The 21,072-nt window shown below is 39.7% G+C and overlaps 1 protein-coding gene across 1 annotated transcript in view; it reads right to left on the reverse strand.

The window, feature by feature from the left end:
• Positions 1-21,072, reverse strand: part of PAFAH1B1 (platelet activating factor acetylhydrolase 1b regulatory subunit 1) — a 100,663-nt gene that overhangs the window by 24,814 nt on the left and 54,777 nt on the right. Inside the window, exons 3-4 of the mRNA XM_032319412.1 lie at positions 572-656; positions 242-316 (exon numbers count right to left, since the gene is read on the reverse strand). Coding sequence (XP_032175303.1) covers positions 242-316; positions 572-656 — 160 coding nt within the window. The remainder of the gene's footprint in view (positions 1-241; positions 317-571; positions 657-21,072) is intronic.

Below are 21,072 nucleotides of genomic sequence, written 5' to 3' on the forward strand. Positions count from 1 at the left end.
TCTTTCAAGTCAGGGTTAGGTAGATTCACTGGAGCCAACACCTGGATTGTGTAAGTGAGCATGTATCAGCAAAGACCTATCTAGGTCAAAGTATTTTTTAATGCATAAAAATGATTTTTACTTGCCTTTCAAGAGTAAATATAATTATTAATTAATGCAGAGTAACTGATGTTAATATTTTCAGAAAGTTTATATAAGAACACAGAATACAAGTGACTTTAAAGAAAGAAGACATAGATACCTTCTTTTGTAATCTAATAACGGATGTCCATTTTTTTTCCAAAAGACCAGCATATTTCTTATCTAATTCTTCATTCTAGAGAAAAAAATGAAAATCTTTTTAAAAATGGCTCAACTACATTTTTCAAGGCATACAGACCATTCTCCTTAGCCCAAATGTTACTAAGTATCTGATTATACAAAAAAAGGGGAGATGAAAATCTAGGGTCAAAGTGAACCATGTAACAAGTGGTAACATTTGTGAATAAATGACATGATTGTTCAATACTGATACTTGAGTTAAATCCACCTATTAACTATATCATGAATAATTGTAAAAAGGAAAACATACCATATCTAATTCAGCTTCCTTTTTAAAAACTGAATATGCCTCTTCGTAGCCATTTGAACGAAGATAATCTGCTATAGCTCGATTTCTGAAAGAAAACAAATTCAAAAGACTTCTAACAAAACCTGATTTTTTTTTTTTTAAAGATTTTATTTATTTATTTGACAGACAGAGATCACAAGTAGGGAAAGAGGCAGGTGGAGGCGGGGAAGCAGGCTCCCTGCCGAGCAAAGAGCCCAATGTGGGGCTCCATCCCAGGACCCTGGGATAATGACCTGAGCCGAAGGCAAAGGTTTTAACCTACTGAGCCACCCAAGCACCCCCCAAAACCTCATTTTTAAATAAGATTTTATTTATTCATTTATTTAAGAGAGAGAATAAGATGTGCAAGCAGGTGGAGAGGTAGAGGGGAAAGGAGAGGGACAAGCAGACTTGCGCAGAGTGGGCATGCAGCTCTACGTGGGGCTCGATTCTGCAACCCTGAGATCATGACATGAGGAAAATCAAGAGCCGGATGCTCAACCAACTGGACTACCCAGGTGCCCCACAAAATCTGATTTCTATTTTAAATATTTTATTTAAAATCTCATAAATCTTAAGACACTCTTAAAAAGTATTCCCTTCCAAATCATACAAGTATTTCACAAAAAAAGGGAACAGAAGCTTCTAACACATTTCATTCTGTCACAGTACATCCAAACTATTAAAACATTATTCTTGAGCTTTTAGTTGTAAGTTTCTAATGTATTGCTTGCAAGATGCAGAGACTCCTGAGTCAAGATATAGCTTATAGAACAGTTATCGATTTGTGACAGTAATCATCAATTTTGTTCATGTTTATATTCAGCCTTCCTTTACTAACTGTTACGCTAGCAGATACTCAAGGACTAGCAACTGAAATTTAGTTTTGCATAGAAAATTGTTCTGATAAATTATAATTAATAAGTATTTAATATCAGAGAAAATTTTAACCATTAAAATGGGTGAATAAAAGGGCACAAGCTCTAAACTTAGTATAATATCACAGAATCACAGAATGAGACATTCATTTAGAATTAGAAAATCTGGGGCGCCTGGGTGGCTCAGTCATTAAGCATCTGCCTTTGGCTCAGGTCATGGTCCCAGGGTCCTAGGATTGAGCCCCGCATTGGGCTCTCTGCTCGACAGGGAGCCTGTTTTCCCCCCCACCTCTGCCTGCTTCTCTGCCTACTTGTGATCTCTGTCTGTCAAATAAATAAAATCTTAAAAAAGAAACCACACTGTAATTTAAATAATTTTAAAGTTAACATATATGCAAGGTTAAACAAAATTTAAATATATAACTATACAGTAAAATATCCTTTTTACTTCTGACCCCAATATTCTGTTCCTGGGGTAACCACTTAATGAGAGTTTTGTATATTCAGAGACAAATCTATACACACACATTCGTGCATAGTCTTCTAGAGATAATGAATATTTGTTTCTTACACAGTCACATAAACTCAATCTTAGCCATCATTCTTTACCAGCAGACAGAAATCTGCCTTTAAAAAAACAATTCTATGGGGCACCTGGGTGGCTCAGTGGGTTAAAGCCTCTGCCTTTGGCTCCAGTCATGATGCCGGGGTCCTGGGATTGAGCCCCACATTGGGCTCTCTGCTTGGCAGGGAGCCTGCATCCCTTCCTCTCTCTCTGCCTGCCTCTCTGCCTACTTGTGATTTCTATCTGTCAAATAAGTAAATAAAATCTAAAAAAAAAAAAAAATTATATTCCATTACGGACATATGCTTTTACGACCACAGACAATTTTCCTATGACCACCATATCAAAGCCACTGCCCACCTAACGCTTTAGGAAATAAAAACACTCTAACAGTATTGTAGAATTGGTGGAATCAAGTTTTAATTTAATGGCATGTTAAAACTAAAACAGTGGAGAAAGATAATAGGAAATTATAAACACTTCATATTCCAGGTAATTATTAGCATACCAAAGATTAAAGCATAATAACTAGTAGAAGACAGGGTCAAGCACATCACATTCAAGAACATGGGGGCTGAGGAAAGATAAATCTTACTATTATTGAGTCTGTGTCTGTGTGCTGTTCGTATTACACAGCCTGTACCTTTTGGCCTGTTCTACTAATGGATAACTTGCTTCATAAGAAGTACCTTCTGTACATGGAGCTGAAACCTACTTCGTCTTAATTTTCAAGTAGTTCTACTTGGGCCTTCCAAAACAATACAAAATAGGAAGGCAATGGATCTCTTAAAATAGTTCATCAAATACTGTGTTGTCAAAGCCTGTGTTACATGTACCTTCAACAAAAGTAAATTTCCCTTGGTTAGAATATCCCAAATAATAAGAGAAATAAAGAAGTTAAAAAACATACCTATTTCTTAGCTTTATTTTGTTCTTTAAAAATGTCAAGGGTAAACAAATCATATATAGTTCTTGTAAATATTTAAAGTTCCTACCTAGCTCCATTCTCACCTCAGGGTCAAGCCGTAATGCTGAAACTTTGAAGACACAGCACATAGCCTGAAACTCTGAGGCTCACATAATAAATAATACATACATATATATGTAATATGTGTGCAAGTTATAAAAATTATGATCTTAATGGACTTATTTTTTAAAGAGATTAATAAATGATGGTACTTTTCCAGGAAAGAATAGTAAAAGGAGAAAAATGGAAACCAACTATTCCTTTTCCTTATTTAAAAAAAAAAAAAAGTCCCAGTGATCCGAAGGGGCATGTGCACCCGAATGTTTATAGCAGCAATGTCCACAATAGCCAAACTATGGAAAGAACCTAGATGTCCATCAACAGATGAATGGATAAAGATGATGTGGTATATATACACAATGGAATACTATGCAGCCATCAAAAGAAATGAAATCTTGCCATTTGCGACAATGTGGATGGAACTAGAGTGTATCATGCTTAGCGAAATAAGTCAAGTGGAGAAAGACAACTATCATATGATCTTCCTGATATGAGGAAATGGTGATGCAACATGGGGGCTTAAGTGGGTAGGAGAAGAATAAATGAAACAAGATGGGATTGGGAGGGAGCCAAACCATAAGTGACTCTTAATCTCACAAAACAAACTGAGGTTTGCTGGGGGGAGGGGGGTTGGGAGAAGGGGGGTGGGGTTATGGACATTGGGGAGGGTATGTGTTTTGGTGAGTGCTGTGAAGTGTGTAAACCTGGCGATTCACAGACCTGTACCCCTGGGGATAAAAATATATTGTATGTTTATAAAAAATTAAAAAAAAAAAGTCCCAACATTTTCAGATTATCACTGCCAACCCTTCAGTCTGGTTGTCTCATACCATGTTCTTTGCAAATAAATTCACATCACCGTGGATGCATTATGTATAGCTCATTAAAAAAAAAAAAAGATTTTATTTATTTATTTGAGAGACAGACAGAGACAGAGCATAAGAAGGGGGAGGGACAGAAGGAGAGGAAGAACTGGACTTCCCGCTGGAGAGCAAGGAGCCTCAATCCCAGGACCACTGGGATTATGATCTGAGCCACGGACAACTGCCCAACCAACTGAGACACCCAGGAACCTTCCCGTATGGCTTTTAATCAAGTAACTTAATCTGTTAGTCTTGTTCACCATGTCATGAAACTCTTCCCTTGTCAGTAAATATTAATCTACAACATTATAGTTATTAATATTTCAAACACAATATTCTATGACATAGATGTACCAAATTTTATTTAAGCAATTACCTACTGTTGGACTTACAGGTTGTTTCTAATTTTAAATAATGTTGCAAATAAACATTCAATGTGAAGTCTTTCTCATATCTTTACATTAGAGTCAAAAGGTGCTACAGATTGAATGTTTATGTGTGTCATCCTCCTCCCCCCACCAATTCTTTCACTGAAACATAATATGATAGTATCTGGAGATGGGGCCTTCGGAGGTGCTTATTAGCTTCTTGAGGGCAGAGCCCTCACGAATGGGATTAATGCACTTACAAAAAGAGACTGTGAACTAGGAGGTAAGCACCACGAGACACTGAATCTGTTAGTACTTTGATCTTGGACTCCCAGCTTCTAGAACCCTAAGAAATAAATCTCTGTGGTTTATAAGCCACCCAGTTTACAGTATTTTATTACAGAAGCCTGAACAAAGGCAAAAATTATATGCACTTTTAGGACATTTTGATAGCTACTGAAAACTGCTCCCCAGAGTTGTACCAGTTTATATTTCTATCAATAGTTATTTATCTCTTTACCATCTTTACTTTTCAAATACTGGATTAGCATTTACTGACTTTAAAAAAAAAAAAAACCTTGTTTTTATCCTTTGATTCTGCTTATGTAACTTTTATAAAATGTGGACTAGAAGTTATTATTTTTTTTTCTTAGATTTTCTTTATTTGACAGAGAGAGACAGCAAGAGAGGGAACACAAGCAGGGGGAGTAGGAGAGGGAGAAGTAGGCTTCCCACTGAGCAGGGAGCCTGATGTTGGGCTTAATGCCAGGACCTGGAATCATGACCTCAGCCAAAGGCAAATGCTTCATGACTGAGACACCCAGGCACCCCAAGATGTTAAATTTTTAAAACATCTGCAATATTTCTATATCCTATGTAACTTAACCCAACATCTGCATTTTTTTTTTTTTTTAAGATTTATTTACTTTTGGGGCACCTGGGTGGCTCAGTGGGTTAAAGCCTCTGCCTTCAGCTCAGGTCATAATCCCGGTATCCTGGGATCAAGCCCCGAATCAGGCTCTCTACTCAGCGGGGAGTCTACTTCCTCCTCTCTCTCTCTCTGCCTACTTGTGATTTCTGTCAAGTAAATAAATAAAATCTTAAAAAAAAAAAAAAAAGATCTATTTACTTTTTTGAGACAGAGCATACATGACACGGGGAGGGGCAGAGGGCAAGAACCTCAAGCAGACTCACGATGAGTGTGAAGCCCAACACAGCCAACACAGGTCTAACCCTAACCTGAGTTGAAATAAAGGGACAGATGCTCAACAGATTGAGCTACCTAGGCGCTCCTCGACATCTGCAACTTAAAAAGATGTTTTGTGGCAAAAGCAATGAATAGATGAAAGAAAGAAAGATGTAGTTGATTACAAATGTGCATAAAGCAGCACCTCATTATAGTTGTATGTCACATTTATACTTTTTATAAAATGTTAAATCCAATTAAAAAAACAACATTCACGGGGGCCTGGGTGGCTCAGTGGGTTAGGCCGCTGCCTTCGGCTCAGGTCATGATCTCAGGGTCCTGGGATCGAGTCCCGAGTCGGGCTCTCTGCTCAGCAGGGAGCCTGCTTCCTCCTCTCTCTCTCTCTGCCTGCCTCTCTGCCTACTTGTGATGTCTCTCAAATAAATAAAATAAAAAATCTTTAAAACAAAACAAAACGACATTCACTGTCTTTTTTTTTAAAAGATTTTATTTTATTTATTTGTTTGTTTTTTAAAGATTTTATTTATGTATCAGAGAGAGAGAGGGGGAGAGAGCGAGCACAGGCAGACAGAATGGCAGGCAGAGGGAGAAGCAGGCTCCCTGCTGAGCAAGGAGCCCGATGTGGGACTCGATCCCAGGACGCTGGGATCATGACCTGAGCCGAAGGCAGCTGCTTAACCAACTGAGCCACCCAGGCGTCCCAGGATTTTATTTATTTATTTGAGAGAGAGACAGTGAGAGAGAACATGAGCGAGGAGAAGGTCAGAGGGAGAAGCAGACTCCCCATGGAGCTGGGAGCCCGATGTGGGACTCGATCCCGGAACTCCAGGATCATGACCTGAGCCGAAGGCAGTTGTCCAACCAACTGAGCCACCCAGGCGCCCCTCACTGTCTCTTTTGATCCTAAAACAATCCTGCTAAAGTAGGTAAAAAAGTGTATTACCCCCGCATTATATATTGGCAGACTAATTCACTGAGGAAATAAAACTAGAAAGTAGTGAAATAATCTAGGATAATAATTCCAAAAAACATTTACTGAGTGGATGGGGAAGAAACTGGCTAAACTCTGCACCTCCCTTTAATCAGAGGAGTTCCATTTTTATATATACCCATATACTGCATTTTCTTCATATATGCTTTAAAAATGGACTTATAATGGGGCTCCTGGGAGCCACTGTCAGTTAAGCGTCCAACTCTTGGTTTCAGTTCAGGTTGTGATCTCAGGGTCATGAGATCAAGCGCTGCATTAGACTCTGTGCTCAGTGCGGAGTCTGCTTAAGACTCTCTCCCTTTCCCTCTGCATCCCCAGCCCCTGTGCACACACGCTCTCTAAAATACGTTAAGTAACTCTTTAAAAAAAAAAAGAAGAAGAAGAAAAAGAAAAAGGACTTACACTGCTCTTTAAAAAGCCCTACACCTACCCCAAAATCCTTAAAGCCAAAAATGATTCACACTTTTAACCACTAGACTTTTGTTTTAGTAACTGACTAGATTTAAGAGATGGGACAACACAGTTAATTCCCAAGTTTCTAGTGAGTTTAATACCATTCACTTGGATAGAAAACACAGGGGGAAAAGAGGAAGAAAAAAGAGAGGCAGAATACAGTAAGTTCAGTTTTAAACCTTCTGACTTTAAGTAGCTATAAGATACTTAAGTAAAGATACATGATAGGGGTACCTGGGTGGCTCAGTGGGTTAAGCCTCTGCCTTCGGCTCAGGTCATGATCCCAGAGTCCTGGGATCTAGCCCTGCATCGGGCTCTCTGCTCAGCAGGGAATCTGCTTCCTCCTCTCTCTCGCTCTCTCTCTGCCTACCTCTCTGCCTACCTGTGATCTCTGTCAAATAAATAAATAAAATCTTAAAAAAAAAAAGATACACGATGTAAGTGGTAATTAGATATACAGGTCATGGCTTGAGAGAGAGACTTGATGTAAGAAAAGCATTTGGGAAAATTAGCAATCAGGGAGTAGTAATTCAAACCACATAAGTGATGAAAGACAATTCACAAGAAGGTATATAATGAGGGCAAAAAAAAAGGAGACCAGAACGTAACTGATGGAACCTTGACAGATACCAATATTTAAGAACTAAGACAGGGGCGCCTGGGTGGCTCAGTCAGTTAAGTGTCCAACTCCTGGGCTTCAGCTCAGGTCATGAGCTCAGAGACTGGAGATCAAGCCCACATCATGCTCTCCGCCCTCAACAGGTAGTCTGCTGGAGATTCTCTCTCGTTTTCTGTCTCCCTCTACCACTCCCCGCACTCATGCACATGCAATCTCTCTAAATAAATCTTAAAAAGTAAAAATAAAAAGAAGTAAGACGATCAAGAGAGATGTCAGCAAGGCAATGGAGATGGACAGCAGTGACAACACAAAAGAGAGGTCAAAGTAAGTCTAAAAAGTGCCCAAGCAACCTGGCACTAAGAGATCCCTGTCAACTTTAGCAAGCGCAGTTTCAGTACTTCAAGTGGCCTCAGTATTCCATTCCACAGTAAGATTTCAAGTGAGCACTGTAAATCACTGGGGCTGGGGAACATCAACGAGTTCTGAGAGTATCAGGGATATATTCTTTTTTTAGATGAGGATATATGTTTGGTAAACACTATGATATATGAGAGTTTTAAAAGAGATACCACGGGGCACCTGGGTGGCTCAGTGGGTTAAAGCCTCTGCCTTCAGCTCAGGTCATGATCCCAGGGTCCTGGGATAGGCTCAGCAGAGAGCCTGCTTCCCACTCTCTCTCTGCCTGCCTCTCTGCCTACCTGTGTTCTCTGTCTGTCAAGTAAATTTAAAAATAAATAAATAAACAAACAAACAAACAAACAAACAGAAGAGATACCACATGGCATTAATATTATCGTAACACAGAACAACCAAAGAGCAAGATACATATACAAAAATACAGAAAACAAATTAGAACTTAAGTTTTTAAATGAGTCTAATGCCATTAAGGATAACTGAGTCCAGTGATGTGGAACCTCTACCAGGGAAGCTGTACCACTATCAAAGTTAAGAGTACTAAGTTAAGACGGAAGAATCTCTTGGATCTAAGAGTCTAACAGTGCTTCTAGAGTTAGCTACTAATTTCAGTTGTTAATCTAGAGTTAATTTTCACCAGTTTTTTTTTTTAAAGATTTTATTTATTTATTTGACAGACAGGCATCACAAGAAGGCAGAGAGAGGCAGGCAGAGAGAGGTGGTGGTGGGGGGGAAGCAGGCTCCCCACTGAGCAGAGGGCCCATTGTGGGGCTCGATCCCAGGACCCTGAGATCATGGCCTGAGCTGAAGGCAGAGGCTTAACCCACTGAGCCACCCAGGCACCCCAATTTTCATCAGTTTTATTAAAAATGGAAGACTTAATCTCTTCTGAAACAAGTGGACATCTAGGCACAAGTCTGTAATCATTTTTCCAAGAAACTTCACACATATGATTTAAATTAATCTATTAAGTCTCAGGAGATGAAAAAAAGCAACCAATTACTGGAATCAAAGCAAAATTCCTACATAAGTGGAACAGATCATGCTTAGTAGAACCAAACTAGTAACCCTATATACAAAGCAAAGAAAACCGTTAAAATAGAACTGAGATGAAGGACTTTTACCCATGAACAAAGAGAAATGGCTACATAGAGCTTAGGCTTACATACAGAAATACTGTTATCCTTTGAAACGATCACCAGTAAGATCGATGTTTGCCTTCTAAACGATTCCATTTATTCAAATGCCAGGGTTAGATTTTAAAGCATTTTAGCTGACTTCCTACATTCTCTTCATTATTCGTTTATCCCCCAGGATAATTTTTGTAGCTGTAATACCATTTCTAACACCCCACTATTACGCCAACCCTTATAAAGGAGGTAAGAGTTTTAAAAAGTTACTCCAAATGTGGGGCGCCTGTGTGGCTCAGTCTGCAAGTCAGTTAAGCGTCTGCCTTCAGCTCAGGTCATGAACCAGAATCAGCTCCCTGTTCACTGGGGAGTCTGCTGCTCCCTCTTCCTCTACTCTTTCTCCCTGCTTGTGTTCTCTTTCTCTCTCTCTTTCAAATAAATAAAATCTTTAAAACAAAAAAAAAGTTACTCCAAATGCTGTGAACTGCTAAACAGTATCAACTCTAGAAAGACTAGACAGCACCAACAATAAAAGCGAAATACTTCAGGGTCCCCAGTATCTCCTCTAAATTTAAAACAGAGCAGAGGGAATTCCAGAGCATGCATTAGAAGAGAATGAGGTGGAAGCTGTTTTTCACAGATAAAGAAAAAGAGGCTCAGTGAATTTAACTGGCCTTCCGGCTAGCAAGCAATAAAGCTAGGAATCAAACTTGAGTCTTTTGAAGCCAATGTGACAGTAACAGTGTTTTTCAAACCCTGTACTCTAGCATTCTATGGATGAAAAAAATGTTCCATGAATTCTATAAGTATCTTACTGTAAATTCATTGTTTCTATGAGGAGAAACAAGTGTAAATCAAAAGCTGAGAGTAAGATGTTTCTTACGGAGCCCATTAAACAGACACACTGAAAAGGCTGAGTTCACATATTCAGGAATTAGGAAAGCAATGGAGTTAATGCTCTTTGTTCTAAAAGGTTGCAGTGGCCCAATAAATCTGGGATGTCTGCAGCGTTATGAGGGCACACTGTTAAGATAACAGAGACGACCATGAGGACCAAGAATGCCAGTTCACAGCACCATGAGGACACTGTCACCCTTTAGTGCCCTGCAACAAATGACCCTCATCATTATGGACAAATATCAAGATGAACTACAAAGTCCTAGGGGAAGATATGAATAAAGTTCATTTCAAGAAAAGACACTACTGAGGGTCTTTCCATAAGCTGCCGCCACCATAGGACATCAACTAAGACAGGTAACATGACTTCTTTTTTTTTTTTTTTAGGATTTTATTTATCTATTTGACAGACAGAGATCATAAGTAGGCAGAGAGGCAGGCAGAGAGAGAGAGGAGGAAGCAGGTTCCCTGCTGAGCAGAGAGCCCGATGTGGGGCTCAATCCCAGGAACCTGAGATCATAACCTGAGCCGAAGGCAGAGGCTCAACCCACTGAGCCACCCAGGTGCCCCGTAACATGACTTCTTAAATATGCTACAGTGCCCACTGGTCATAAGTCTTATACCTCTCCAACCACATACACCCCAATGAAGAGTTACAATGATCATCCTTCACTACTACAATTGAAAAAATGTACCTACTTTGTAAGGTAGATCAGGATTCAACAACTACCAATCTTGGGACAAGTACAAGCACAGCAAGAGGTCACCAAGAGACCTTATCTTGGCTGTGATGAAGTAAAAGAAAATGCAATGTGGGTGAGTCAGTATGAGTGGACCCTCATTTTTACCATTAAGCAAAAGAACATATATCTGGTATACTGGCCTTTTAGTTACCATTTCTCTTCAGTAGAGCTCTGGGTCTGAGGTAACATCCACCTCTCTTTCTCCACACCACAGGAGCAACAAAACTATCTACCAAGTAAGTACACCATGTTGGATTTTTTTTTTTTTTTAAGATTTTTCTTTATTTATTTGACAGACAGAGATCACAAGTAGGCAGAGAGTCAGGCAGAGAGAGAGAGGGAAGCAAGCTCCCCGCTGTGCAGAAAGCCCGATGCGGAACTTGACCCCAGGACCCTGAGATCATGACCCGAGCCAAGTCAGAGGCTTAACCCAACTGAGCCACCCAGGCGCCTGGATTTTTTTTTTTTAAAGGGGGAAAAAAAAACCCCACAAAAATATGCATAACTGTTAATGCTCATATTTAGATAGTAATTTTTGAGTTATGGAACCACAAAGCAGAAGTCACTATTGAACAGATCAGTTTTGATCTTCTCCCTTATGTTTTCGTCTTTATACTCTTTTAACCTGTTAAGAAAAAGAACCTTACTGAAAACTAAGGTAAATGAAGGTATGATTATCATATGACTTCACACTAACTAGGCTATACTTCTGATTATGCTGTTTAAAATTAATGATACATATGTTACCAACTGACATTTGAAAAGCTGCATGCACTACTATAATCAAAAGTCAGTGATGTCAGGGCGCCTTGGTGGGTCAGTGGGTTAAGCCTCTGCCTTCAGCTCGGGTCATGGTTTCCAGGTCCTGGGATCGAGACCCTCATGGGGCTCCCTGCTCAGCGGGGAGCCTGCTTCTGCCCACCACCTGCCTGCCTCTCTGCCTACTTGTGATCTCTGTTTGTCAAATAAATAAAATCTTAAAAAAAAAAAAAAAGCCAGTGATGTCAACAAAAGATGGAGATTTTGCCTCAATTCCTCAATACAACTTTCAAGACATTTTCTCAGGGCACCTGGGTGGCTCAGTGGGTTAAAGCCTCTGCCTTCAGCTCAGGTCATGATCTCAGGGTCGTGGGACTGAGCCCTGCCTGCTTCCTCCCCTTTCTCTGCCTGCCTCTCTGTCTACTTGTGATCTCTGTCTGTCAAATAAATAAATAAAAGCTTAAAAAAAAAAAAAAGACATTTTCTCCACTTTTTTCTGGCTTTAATATAAAGTTTACAGTAATTTAAAAAGATATTTATTTTACTTAATTATGAGATGCACTTAGAATGTATTTCTGTGAGAAATTATTTTGCATACTTAAGAAACCCATAAAGTAAGTCAGGTTCTGCAACAAGGACAGAGAATACAGCTGTCATATATTGGGAAATTTGAAACATTTACATTTGTAAAATATAAAGCAAATTTTCACTATAGAACAAGGAAGAAAAATAAAAAAGGGAAGAGATGGGGAAAGGATGATGAGTGTCTGTTATATTCCCAGCTTCATACTACAGAATATAAAGGAAGATTAGGTTATGGTACCTTGTCTTCCAAGAATTTAGAAATCTAAGGAACAAAACCAAAGTTACCGAAATATGTGAAACCTAGTTAAAAAAAGAGATAAATAAGAGTAAATGAAGAACTTTTTATAAAGGTAAGATGTGAGCTGAGAATTTAAGGAAAAAGATAAAGCATCCATTATAAGGAGGGGAATCAAGGGGGAAAAAGGAATGAGAATGGTATAAAATGAAGATCTCAATGTATATTTAATCAAATCATTCAACGTTCTTGATTTTTATTTAATTATTTTTAAAAATTTATTTGACAGACAGAGATCACAAGTAGGCAGAGAGGCAGGCAGAGAGAGAGGAAGGGAAGCAGGCTCCCTACTGAGCAGAGAGCCCTATGTGGGGCTCTATTCCAGGACCCTGGAATCATGCAGAGGCTTTAACCCACTGAGCCACCCAAGCGCCCCAACATTCTTGATTTTTAAGAAAAAAGACTGACTTACATATTTGAGAGAGAGTGAGTGAGTGAGTGCAGGGGGGGCAGGCATAGGGAGAAGAGAGAAATCTTAGCAAACTCTGTGCTAAGGGGGGAGCTGGACCTGGGGCTTGATCCTACAACACCAAGGTCATGGTCCCCAGCCAAAAACGAGACTCTGGCACTTATCTTCTGTGCCACCCAGGCACACCTCAACATTCTTGACTTTTTTTTTTTTTTTTAAAGATTTTATTTATTTATTTGACAGACAGAGACTACAAGTAGGCAGAGAGGCATAGAGAGAGGGGGAAGCAGGCTCCCTACTGAGCAGAGAACCTGATGCGGGGCTCGATCCCAGGACCCTGAGATCATGACCTGAGCTGAAAGCAGAGGCTTTAACCCACTGAGCCACTCTGGCACCCCTCATTATTATTATTATTTTTTTTTTTTAAGGATTTTATTTATTTATTTGACAGAAATCACAAGTAGGCAGAGAGGCAGGCAGAGAGAGAGGAAGGGAAGCAGGCTCCCTGCTGAGCAAAGAGCCCGATGCGGGACTCGATCCCAGGACCCTGAGATCATGACCTGAGCCGAAGGCAGCGGCTTAACCCACTGAGCCACCCAGGCGCCCTCATTATTATTTTTTAATAGAAATCTCTCAGGGGTGCCTGGATGGCTCAGTCAGTTAAGCCTCTGACTCCTATTTCGGCTCAAGTCAGGATATCTCAGGGATCGAGGCCTGCCTGCCATCATGCTTCACACAGGGGTATGAAGCCTGCTTAAGTAAGATTCACTCTCTCCCTTTCCCTCTGCCCACTCCCTCCCTTCCTAAATAAAAAAACTAAATGAATGAAAGAAATCTCAAACCTTCAACCAGTAAATAGAATACTTAATGACAAAACACTAAAAATATTTCCACCCAAGTCAAGAACAAGGACAAGGATGCCTATAATCACTACTATTATTTTAAACGGTTCAAAAGTAATCCATCTAATAGCTATAAATACTGAAATGCGATTAAGATAATGAGAGAAATGGCTGAAAAGACAGGACAGAAGAAAATTATGAAGGACATGCAAGGCAAGAAAAGCCAGTTTAATGAAAGTGGTATTTTAAAAAGACCTATTTAGGGGCGCCTGGGTGGCTCAGTGGGTTAAGCCGCTGCCTTCGGCTCAGGTCATGATCTTAGGGTCCTAGGATCGAGTCCCGCATCGGGCTCTGCTCAGCAGGGAGCCTGCTTCCCTCTCTCTCTGCCTGCCTCTCCGTCTACTTGTGATTTCTCTCTGTCAAATATATAAATAAAATCTTAATAAATAAATAAATAAATAAATAAATAAAAAGACCTATTTATCAGAAGTATAGTGGAGGATTAGATGGGAGTGCAACCAAAGGAAGATCATCATATAATAAGTCAAGCCCTAAAGAATAAGTGAAGATCCTTTAAAATCAGATAATCATAAACTGCATGATCATAAGCATCTCCAGAATTACCTTGCTAAATACAGGTTTCATTTGTTGATGGATCATAGTTTTTACCCTGCATCAAACAGGAAGACTGTCAATAATCTACAATACTGCTAATAATGGACTTAAATTTTTAGAGTCAGAATGGGTCAAGTCCTGGGGCGCCTGAGTGGCTCAGTCCTTATAAAAAGCATCTGCTTTCGGCCCAGGTCATGACCCCAGAGTCCCGGGACTGAGCTCCGCATCAGCTCCCTGCTCAGCAGAAAGCCTGCTTTCCCGCTCCCACTCCCCCTGCTTATGTTCCCTATCAAAGAAATTTTAAAAACCTTAAAAAAAAAAAAAATGGGTCAAGTCCTAATACATGGCTGTCATTCCACCGCTGCCTGATCATTTACTTGTCCCTTGTCCCCTTGCCTCATTTCTCAATTATCTAACTGTATTCCTTGGGTTGACCTCCAACCTCATACAAGAAATAGGAGCTACTCAGTATGTAACTTCCTCAACTTATTATTTGTGGCACTGCCTTTCTCTCATACAATGTTTCTTTTTCTAATACACAGAATAAGACCAACAAATCTTTCAGTGAAATAAAATGTGATATATAAGCACAATAAAAGGACTCTGTATGAGTTCTACGTAAAGTCAACAATTTTAGTCTCGATGACCGTATCTTTTTTTTTTTTAAAGATTTTATTTATTTATTTGAGAGAGAGAAAGAAAGAGTGACCAGGAGGGAGAGGTAGAATCTGAAGCAGACTCTGTGCTGAGCAGAGAGCCCAACATGGAGCTTGATCCTACAACCACGAGACCCTGACCTGACCTGAGCCAAAACCAGTCAGATGCCTAACTGACTGAGCCACCCCGGTGCCCCTTGCTTATCTTTAGGGTTGCTTACACTTCATTTTTGTTAACAAATGTTTTTGAAACAATCAACAATTTCATAAATTTTGGTTTAAATTCACAAATGAAGTATATGTTTTAGTTTATTGGCTTACTATTTTGACAAATCTAACATGAACAAAAGGGAAAAAATACCAGTACTCCTACAGTATAGGGTGGCAATACTTCTTATATGGAATGATCAGAATATGATGCATTCTACCGAATGAAATATTTCAATTAAAAATCAATTTTCGGGGTGTATGGGTGGCTCAGTTGGAAAAGTAACTGCCTTCTGCTCAGGTCATGATCCTGGAGTCCAGGATCAAGTCCCGCATCAGGCTCCCTGCTCAGCACGAAGTCTGCTTCTCTCCCTCCCCATTCTTTCTCTCTCTCAAATAAATAAATAAAATCTTTAACAAAAAATAAAATAAAAATCAATTTTCAAAAAATGAAAGGACTGGGGCACTTGGGTAACTCAGTTTATTATGAGTCCAACTCCTAAGAGTCCAACTCCCAATTTTGACTCAGGTCATGGTCTCAGGGTGGTGGGATTGAACCCTGCAGGGGTAGTGTCCTTGTCCCTCTCCCTCCCCCTGCTTGTACTCTCTCTGTTTCAAATCAATCAATCAATCAATCAATCAAATCTTAAACAACAACAACAAAAACCTATTTAAAAAATTAGAAGACTGGGGGTGCCTGGGTTGCTCATATGGTTAGCATCTACCTTTGGCTCCGGTCATGATCTCCACCCTGGGCCTTGGGATGGAGCCCCACATGGGGCTCCAAGCTCAGCAAGGAGTCTAGTCTGCTTCTCCCTCTCCCCCTATGTTTCCCCCTGTTTGTGCTCTCTCTGCTTCTTTCTAATGAATAAAATCTTTTAAAAAATAAAGTAATAAAAATACTACACATAATACAAACAGAATACTTAAATTTCCCTTTGAAGACTCAGAAGCTTGTAATATTTTACAGCAAGGCATTAGAAACTTTAGTGATCATTTTATAGGATGTGATAACACAGGCAATATGGTTATAAGCTCCACGATTATCAACTTTTTAAAGTTTAAAAAGCAGTAGATTCTCAAAGCATAAGCTGGATAAAAGCAATAGTTTACTGTTAAAGCTATAGTTAAAACATTAACTAGTTTATGTTTAAATATACAGCTGACCCTCTAAACAACAGGGGTTTTGAACTGTGTGAATCTACATATATTGTGGGATTTTTTTCCCCCAATATATACAGTACAGTCCTATAAATACATTTTCTCTTCCTTGTGATTTTTTTTCCCTTCCCTCCCTCCCTCCCTTCCTTCCTTTTCTTTCTTTCAGAAAGAGAGAAAGAATTCACAAGCAAGGAAGGGGGAGAGAGGGAATCCAATCAGCCTCCCACCCAGCACACTCCGACTTAGGGCTCAATTTCACAACCCTGAGATCAAGAGTCAGATACCCAAATGACTGAGCCACCCAGGTGCCCCTCCTTACGAATTTCTTAGTAACATTTTCCTCTAAGTTTACTTTATTGTAAGATACAGTATTTAATACATGCAACATACAAAGTATGTGTTAACCAACTGTTTTTGTTATCAGTAAGGCTGCTGTTTAATAGCAGTTAGGTTTTGGGAGGAGTCAAAGGTTACATGTTGATTTCCAACTAAGCAAAGGGTCAGAACCCCAACCCTCACATTGTTCAAGGGTCAACTGTATTTACTTTAAAGTTGATGAAAATATATAGCTATTTTTATAAATATAAAGACCTGAAATTGAGAGGATATGAATTACAGTCACAGTCTTATTTCAGTCCCAGCATTCATTATTTTGCTTTTGTTGCCCAGTATGAAGAAAATTCTAATTCACAAAGATTAAGTAGTACAAACTGGACTTAAAGAACTCAAATGCAGTCTCAGAGTATTCTTCAATTAAACTGAACCAAAAGTTTTTTTTTTTTAAAGATTTTATTTATTTATTTGACAGACAGAGATCACAAGTAGGCAGAGAGGCAGGCAGAGAGATAGAGAGAGGAGGAAGCAGGCTCCCTGCTGAGCAGAGAATCTGATGCGGGACTCGATCCCAGGACCCTGAGATCATGACCTGAGCCGAAGGCAGCGGCTTAACCCACTGAGCCACCCAGGCGCCCCCAAAGATTTTATTTTTTAATATTTTATTTATTTATTTGACAGAGAGAGAGAGATCACAAGTAGGCAGAGAGGCAGGCAGAGCGAGAGGGGGAAGCAGCCTCTCCGCTGAGCAGAGAGCCTGACGTGGGGCTCAATCCCAGGACCCTCAGATCATGACCTGAGCCGAAGGCAGAGGCTTTAATCCACTGAGCCACCAAGGCATCCCTGAACCAAAAGATTTTAAAAGGAATGGGAAATAACTTTGAAAACTGAACCACTAACAAGATCTAAACATTGCTCTCATTCCTATCATAGATCCTAAAGCCAGACGAGAAGTGCTCAAAACATTAAACCCTAAAACTACCAGTAATAGGATACTACCACGATGCAAACTGTTGTGCCTACACTTGTCTTCACAACTATTTCCAACAGGATGACAATGTGCACCTGTGCCAGAGCCTTGTCTGGCATCTAACTCAATTCCATGAACATGTGTAGCTGTAGTGTATTTTTTAAAAAAAGATATTTATTTATTTGACAGGCAGATCATAAGTAGGCAGAGAGGCAGGCAGAGAGAGAGAGGAAGGGAAGCAGGCTCCCTGCTGAGGAGAGAGCCTGATGCAGGGCTCGATCTCAGGACCCTGAGATCATGACCCAAGCCAAAGGCAGCGGCTTAACCCACTGAGCCACACAGGTGCCCTGCTGTAGTGTATTCTCATGTACAATTTTACATGTACAGGTAAGGGCATATCTTTACTTTTTTTAAAGACCAGGGCAGAACATATAAATATAAATATAAATATAAATATAAATATAAATATAAATATAAATATAAATATAAATATAAATATAGATAACATTCAAATATATGCACAGAAGAAACTTGAACACCTCAATTAACAGCAGAGGTTACTTTTTAAAAGCAAAATACAGCTTAAAAATACATTATAGTCATGAAAAGACAGGGAGGAACCTTAGATGCATATCATCAAATCAAAGTCATTCTGAAAAGGCTATATACGAGTCCAACTTTATGGAGATGGCAAATTATGTAGACAGTAAAAAGATTAGTTGTTGCCAAGGGATGGACAAATAGATGAAGCACTGGGGTTTTTAGGGCAGTGAAGCTATATATAGGTAAAGCAGAACTGAAGAGAAGGGTAAAGAATTAGTTTTAATGTGTTGGCCAAAATTAACTAACAGAGATAAACACAATAAATTATCTAAAAAGGGTTTCAGGGGCACCTGGGCAGCTCAATGGGTTAAAGCCTCTGCCTTCAGCTCAGGTCATGATCACGGGGTCCTGGGATCAAGTCCCACAGTGGACTCTCTGCTCTGCAGGGAGCCTGCTTCCTCCTCTCTCTCTCTCTCCCTCTCTCTCTCTCTCTCTGCCTGCCTCTCTGCCTACTTGTGATCTCTGTAAAATAAATAAATAAAATCTTTTTAAAAGAATTTAAAAAGGAGACTTATTTATAAATAAATAAAAATAAAAAGGGTTTTCAGATCACTTTAGGAAGGTTGCCAGCTCAGCTGAATAGGATCTGGAAAGTTGAGAGGCAACATGCCCCAGGGCATGGGACTGTAATAATATGATAGAAAGGTGTTCTAAGACAACACACTTAGTTTCAAGCTATCCCAACTCACTCTTTCCCACAAACAGAACTATCCTCAAAGGTGACTAAGAAGGAAGGAAGGAAGCAACACAGAACTCATGAATATTTTCTTAACAGAAGGGGAAAAAGTACGTGTGGCTGACTTGGTAGAGCACGCAACAACTTACCTCAAGGTTATAAATTCAAGCCCCATACTGGGTGTAAAGATTACTTAAAATCTTAAAAAAAAAAAAGTGAGAGAGAGAGAAGCGGAAAAGTAATAAAGCAAATAAACTAGAGGAAAGAATGTTTCAGAGAGGAAGAAAAATCCCAGGAAGAAATGGAAAATTAGATAACTCCATACTCAAAAAAAAAAAAATCTATGGTAACATAAAACTAAAAACAAACAAAAAAGATGTGATATGATATAATCAAGTAGAGTAAAAGAAAACATTTCTTTTTTTTTTTTTTAAAGATTTTATTTATTGGGGCGCCTGGGTGGCTCAGTGGGCTAAAGCCTCTGCTTTCAGCTCAGGTCATGATCTCAGGGTCCTGGGATCGAGCCCCGCATCAGGTTCTCTGCTCTGCGGGGAGCCTGTTTCCTCCTCTCTCTGCCTGCCTCTCTGTCTACTTGTGATCTTTGTCTGTTGAATAAATAAATAAAATCTTAAAAAAAAAAAAAGATTTTATTTATTTATTTGGCAGAGATCACAAGTAGGCAGAGAGGCGGGGGTGGGGTGGGGTGGGGGAGCAGGCTCCCCGAGCAGAGAGCCCGATGTCGGTGGGGCTCCATCCCAGGACTCTGAGATCATGACCTGAGTAAAAGGCAGAGGCTTAACCCACTGAGCCACCCAGGTGCCCCAAGAAAACATTTCTAAAATAAAAAATAAAATCAAGATTGGTGAATATGAAGAGAGGTGGGAAAAAACCACTTTGGATACAGAGGCAGAAAAGTAAAGAGGAATATCAAGCTGACCTAAAACATGACCGCAACTTGTCATCTGTACTTCCTTTGTTTAAAAGAAAATTCACTAAAATTTTACTTCTTTTTTTTTTTAAAGATTTTATTTATTTATTTGACAGACAGAGATCACAAGTAGGCAGAGAAGCAGAGAGTGGGGGAGGGGGAAGCAGGCCCCCACCAAGCAGAGAGCCTGATGTGGGGCTCAATCCCAAGACCCTGGGATCATGACCTGAGCCGAAGACAGAGGCTTAGCCCACTGAGCTATCCAGGCACCCCTAAAATATTATTCTTATTACACAAAAAAATAATAAGTATTGCCTTATAAAATATTCAAACAATACTGTCACAAATCTTTGTTCCACTCTATCCAAATCTTATTCTTCTCTTCACAGGCAACCGCTGTTAAAAGATATACAGGTACAGAAGAAACATAGAGTTGAGTATGCGTATCTGAGGGGGTGTTCAATATAAATATATCAGAGCATGTTATTTAGCAAGCTATTTCACTCGACAATAGATTTTAAAGCTCTCTGCTTATAAACATGAATATACTACATTCCTAAACTGCTATAAGGTATCCCACAGATTGGAAGTACTGTACACACACCCACACACACACATTTATTTATTTAAAAATTTCATTTATTGACCTGAGAGAGAGCAAGAGTGAGAGAAATCACATAGGGAGAGGAAGTGGGAGGAGAATTCCTGCTGAGTGTGGAGCTCAACACAGGGCTCAATCCCAGAACCCTAAGATCACGACCTGATCCTAAGACAGACGCCTAACTGACTGAGAGACCCAGGAGCCCCTGAATGCACCATATTTAATAAACTCTTATTGACAGATCAACATTTATTTATTTTTTTAATATTTTATTTATTTATTTGACAGAAAGAGATCACAAGCAGGCAGAGAGGCAGACAGAGAGAGAGGAGGAAGCAGGCTCCCTGCTGAGCAGAGAGCCCGATGTGCGGCTTGATCCCAGGACCCCGGGATCATGACCCGAGCCGAAGGCAGAGGCTTTAACCCACTGAGCCACCCAGGCGCCCCGACAGATCAACATTTTAGATTGTTATAAGTTTCTTAAGATAAACAACAATGCAACAAACTTCCTTTTACATAGCTATCGCCTAGAAAAACACTTGCACATGTGCTAAAAAAGCTCCTTATAAATAAAACCTTAAATCAAAGGACATACTTTAAAAGATACTGTTAAAATGACGTTTAAAGAAATTGTAACGGGACGCCTGGGTGGCTCAGTTTGTTGAGCGGCTGCCTTCGGCTCAGGTCA

The sequence above is a fragment of the Mustela erminea genome, chromosome 18 (genome assembly GCF_009829155.1).
Source record: "Mustela erminea isolate mMusErm1 chromosome 18, mMusErm1.Pri, whole genome shotgun sequence".
NCBI classification, from domain to species: Eukaryota; Metazoa; Chordata; class Mammalia; order Carnivora; family Mustelidae; genus Mustela; species Mustela erminea.